The sequence below is a fragment of the Chiloscyllium plagiosum genome, chromosome 24, assembly GCF_004010195.1.
Source record: "Chiloscyllium plagiosum isolate BGI_BamShark_2017 chromosome 24, ASM401019v2, whole genome shotgun sequence".
In the NCBI taxonomy this organism is placed as follows: Eukaryota; Metazoa; Chordata; class Chondrichthyes; order Orectolobiformes; family Hemiscylliidae; genus Chiloscyllium; species Chiloscyllium plagiosum.
Genome location: NC_057733.1, coordinates 3099972 through 3104326, shown reverse-complemented (window position 1 = coordinate 3104326; position 4355 = coordinate 3099972). Strand labels below are relative to the sequence as shown.

At 49.0% G+C, this 4355-nt stretch overlaps 1 protein-coding gene across 4 annotated transcripts in view; it reads right to left on the bottom strand.

The window, feature by feature from the left end:
* LOC122561967 (protein HID1-like) overlaps positions 1–4355 on the bottom strand; it is a 114646-nt gene that overhangs the window by 52344 nt on the left and 57947 nt on the right. For all 4 annotated transcript variants that reach the window (XM_043714309.1, XM_043714310.1, XM_043714311.1 and 1 more), the window contains exon 10: positions 3888–3978. In XM_043714309.1, coding sequence (XP_043570244.1) covers positions 3888–3978 — 91 coding nt within the window. The remainder of the gene's footprint in view (positions 1–3887; positions 3979–4355) is intronic.

The following is a 4355-nucleotide window of genomic DNA, read 5'->3' as shown; positions in this document are numbered from 1 at the left end:
ACTGATCTGTCACTGTATAACACTGGGGTACAGTACTGGTAGAGACTGATCTGTCACTGTATAACACTGGGGTACAGTACTGGTGGAGACTGATCTGTCACTGTATAACAGTGGGACACAGTACTGGTTGGGACAAAGCCAGTCTGCCGCTGAGAGTTGTTCCGGTGGTGCACTGGAGATCGTTTTGCCCTGTTGTGACAGCTTCACGGATGATAATCCACATTTGTGATTGCAGCTAACAATGTGAAAACACCAAGATAATCTAATTCTGTGATGACCACCTAGGGCCAGGGGCAGGAGACTGAGACAACCTCTCTGCCTGCCTTCACAATATTACTATGGGAGATTTTACATCTACAGGAATAGACAGTTGGTTTAATGCAGTCTCAGTAAACAGGCAGCCCATCATGGATCCTATCCAGCTCACAACCAGCCACCAAATACACTTACATACATGTGGGAGATGCTGCAAGGAGATGATTATGCAGTCGGAGGTCAATTCATTTCTGCCCTTTCAAAACAGCCTCTGACTGCGAGAGCATTGAATTCTGTGAGGCTCCCTCCCTTCATTCAGCCTGAGGCCTGGATATCAGGAGTGACACTGAGTCCTCTGGAAAGGGACCACAAGAAACACAATGGGTGAGGGGATAAGCCAGTGAGCTGGGAGCAGGTCAAGGAGGACATTCTCTCTCCTCCCCACAGCATCATTGGCCCCTCAAGAACTACAATCAAAATAGCATAGCGGACCCTCCGAAGCCTCACTGTTTATGAGAGGGAATGAGAGAGACAAGGGGTGTGTGAGACAGAGGGAGACAGAGGGAGACAGAGGGAGACAGAGGGAGACAGAGGGAGACAGAGGGAGACAGAGGGAAGGACTGAAAGAGAGCGAGATTTAACACAGACATACAAGATAATCAGAGGGTTAGATAGGGTGGACAGTGAGAGCCTTTTTCCTCAGATGGTGATGGCTAGCACAAGGGGACATAGCTTTAAATTGAGGGGTGATAGATATAGGACAGATGGCATAGGTAGGTTCTTTATTCAGACAGCAGTAGGGGCGGTGGAATGCCCGGCCTGTAACAGTAGTAGACTCTCCAACCTTAGGTGCACTTAAGTAGTCATTGGATAAACACATGGATGAGAATGGAATAGTGTAGGTTAGATGGGCTTCAGATCAGTTTCACAGGTCAGTGCAACAGAGGGCTGAAGGGCTTGTACTGCGCTGTAATGTTCTGTGTTCTCTGTGTGTTCTGAGTGAGTGAGTGAGTGTGCCTGGGTGTGCACGCACTTGAGAGAGAGAGAGGAAATGAGAGAAAGCAAGTGTGTGTGTGTGTGTGGAAGTGAGGGATTGAGAGCATGTGGATCTGAAGGAATGTGGCAATGAGAGACTAAGTTGGTGTAAGTGAGTCAAAGAATATGGTTGTTAGGAAACTCTGCTGGAGGAGTGCATGTGGAGGGTGGGAATTAAGGCGTGACAGAGATTGTGCGGGCATAACAACAGATGTGAAGAAAAGAGGAGGAGTGAATGTAAGGGATGTGAGGCAATGAAAGATAGAATGTGGGTGTGCACAAGAGAAACCAAGAATGAGAGATAGAGAGAGAAAGAAATGAGTGAGTGAGGCTGAGAACACACGAGAGACCTCTGAGACTGAGTGAGGCTCACACACTCCCACCTTACCCCTCTTGCTCTCCCTCACCACAAAACAGTTTGGGAGAGGAGGAAATCCAAGGCTGAAAGGCAACCCACTTCTAACCCCCCCTTTTGTATGAAACCCAGAGGCCAGCTTGAAGAATGCTCCTCTGGAGGCAAATGTAAGGTCAATGTTAGTTAAACCCAAACCTTAAATCATCCCCACTTTCCTCCCACTTCTCTGATGACCAGGGTTTGGGGCCTAGTTTCTCTCTAATTAGTTCTGTTTCTGAACTGAAATGGCAACAAAAGGTTTCACTAGTTCACGCAACTGCTTGGCACTTTTCAAGGATCACTCTTATACACCTTTAATTGATCAAGTTATTCCCTTGGAATTGTTTTCTGGTTTGAGTTTCGTGTTTACTGTTGCACTAAACCACTCACTAAGTAAGAAAAAAAAATGAAATCTGTCCCCTTTCCAAGATGTGAAAAGATTTAAGAACTCTCGTTTAACACTCATCCAGGCTCCCGCAGCACTGCACTGCACCCTAGTGTCAGCCTTGGCTCAAAGGCGAGAGCAGGATTTGAGCCTGGAACTTACACATTCGGAGGCAGGAATGCTACCGACTAAGGCGCAGTGAACAAACTAATTCAATGCACCTGGTCCAGCCATTACTACTGAGCTTTTAAATATTGACACAGCCCTCTGCAAAGTCACTTCTAGGTATGTCCCTGCAATCCGGACTCTCCCTATGCCTGCTGTATTGGATCTGTCAGCCACATGACCCTTGTGTGCAGCTGCCCAGCTCCAACACAGAGATAAAAGATTGTAGATTCCTGAGGCCGAGTTGGGCTCAGTGGGATTGGCAGGATGCCAACGTGGAATCCATGCCAGATCAGTGTAAGATCAGGCCACACCCCTCCACAAACCAAAATGTTCAATCACATGTCCCCAGGCTCCCTCAGTTCGTCACCACACCCCCAGTCTTGCTCAATGCCCCACATCCCCAGTCTCACTTAATAAACCCTCTGCACCCCCAGCTTCACTTCTTTTATTACTCATGGGGTTCTGGACGGACATGAGAAAGTGGATAAGCTGCCTTTAGAAAAATCAAATCGTTGGCGAAACTATTTCAGACAGAAGCTAAAACTCAATCACATTATTAGATTAGATTACTTACAGTGTGGAAACAGGCCCTTCTGCCCAACAAGTCCACACCGACCCGCCGAAGCGAAACCCACCCAGATCCATTCCCCTACACCTAACACTACGGGCAATTTAGCATGGCCAATTCCCCCTAACCTGCACATCTTTTGGACTGTGGGAGGAAACCGGAGGAAACCCACACAGACACGGGGAGAATGTGCAAACTCCACACAGTCAGTCGCCTGAGGCGGGAATTGAACCCAGGTCTCTGGCGCTGTGAAGCAGCAGTGCTAACCACTATGCCACCGTGCCGCCCACAGGCCTGAACTCACCAAAAAACAAGTCATAGCAGATCAAGGTAAATTTTCCAGCTGCCATCATCAGATTTAATCCCAGGCGTCTGGAACATTAGTCTAGTATCACATACCCTTATATAAGAATTATTTCCACAACGACAAGTTTAACAGTTAGGTTGACTGAGCTCGGACTTCTTTCATTGGGAAAAAGAAGGAAGAGTGGTGACCTAATTGAGGTGTACAAGATAATGAGAGGCATAGATAGAGTCGATAGCCAGAGACTTTTTCCCAGGGCAGAAATTGTTAACACGAGGGGTCATAGTTTTAAGCTGTTGAGCAGAAAGTATAGAGGAGATGTCAGAGGTGGGTTCTTTACGCAGAGAGTTGTGAGAGCATGGAATGCGTTGCCAGCAGCAGTTGTGGAAGCGAGGTCATTGGGGATATTTAAGAGACTGCTGGACATGCATATGGTCACGGAAATTTGAAGGTTTGTACATTAGGTTTACCTTACATAAGGATCAATGGTCGGCACAACATCGTAGGCTGAAGGGCCTGATCTGTGCTGTACTGTTCTATGTTCTATGAACAACACCAGTTAGACTAGCAAGACAGTGTCATCTCAGGATGGTTGCAGCATCCAGAGTAAACCCTGACAGCCACCCAGTGCTACTTCCCAAAACGCCTCGGCACTCACTACTTCACCCAAACCGGAGAGTTCCCATGGGAGGCTTTACCCTTTCACCTCAAGCTACTCTGGAGACTGGTAGTGAGAGAGCACTGCAGGTTGTGGAGAACAGGCCAGAGGAGAGCTTACATTGGTCAGCTCGCGCATCATTCAGATAGTACAGGATGGGCACCAAGATATCCAGGACATCACTGCTCTTCAGGGCATAGAAAAGGAATTTCTGCAAAAGGAAAATCCAGGAGAATTATCGAATGGCAGACTTTAGAAAATTAAACCACTTGAACAGTCTCTCCCCTAGTCTCACTCAGGGTCCCCTTGTCACAGTCTGTGCCCCCCCCTCCCTGACCCGGCCTCACTCAGTGACCCCCAAACTGTGCCAGAGTCTCACTCAGTGACCCCCAGTCTCACTCAGGGACCCCCCCATGACCCCCAGTCTCACTCAGGGCCGCCCCCCCCCAGACCCCCAGTCTCGCTCTGGGGCCACCCGTGACCCCCAGTCTCGCTCTGGGGCCCCCCCGTGACCCCCAGTCTCGCTCAGGGCCCCCCGGTGACCCCCAGTCTCGCTCAGGGCCCCCCGGTGACCCCCAGTCTTGCTCA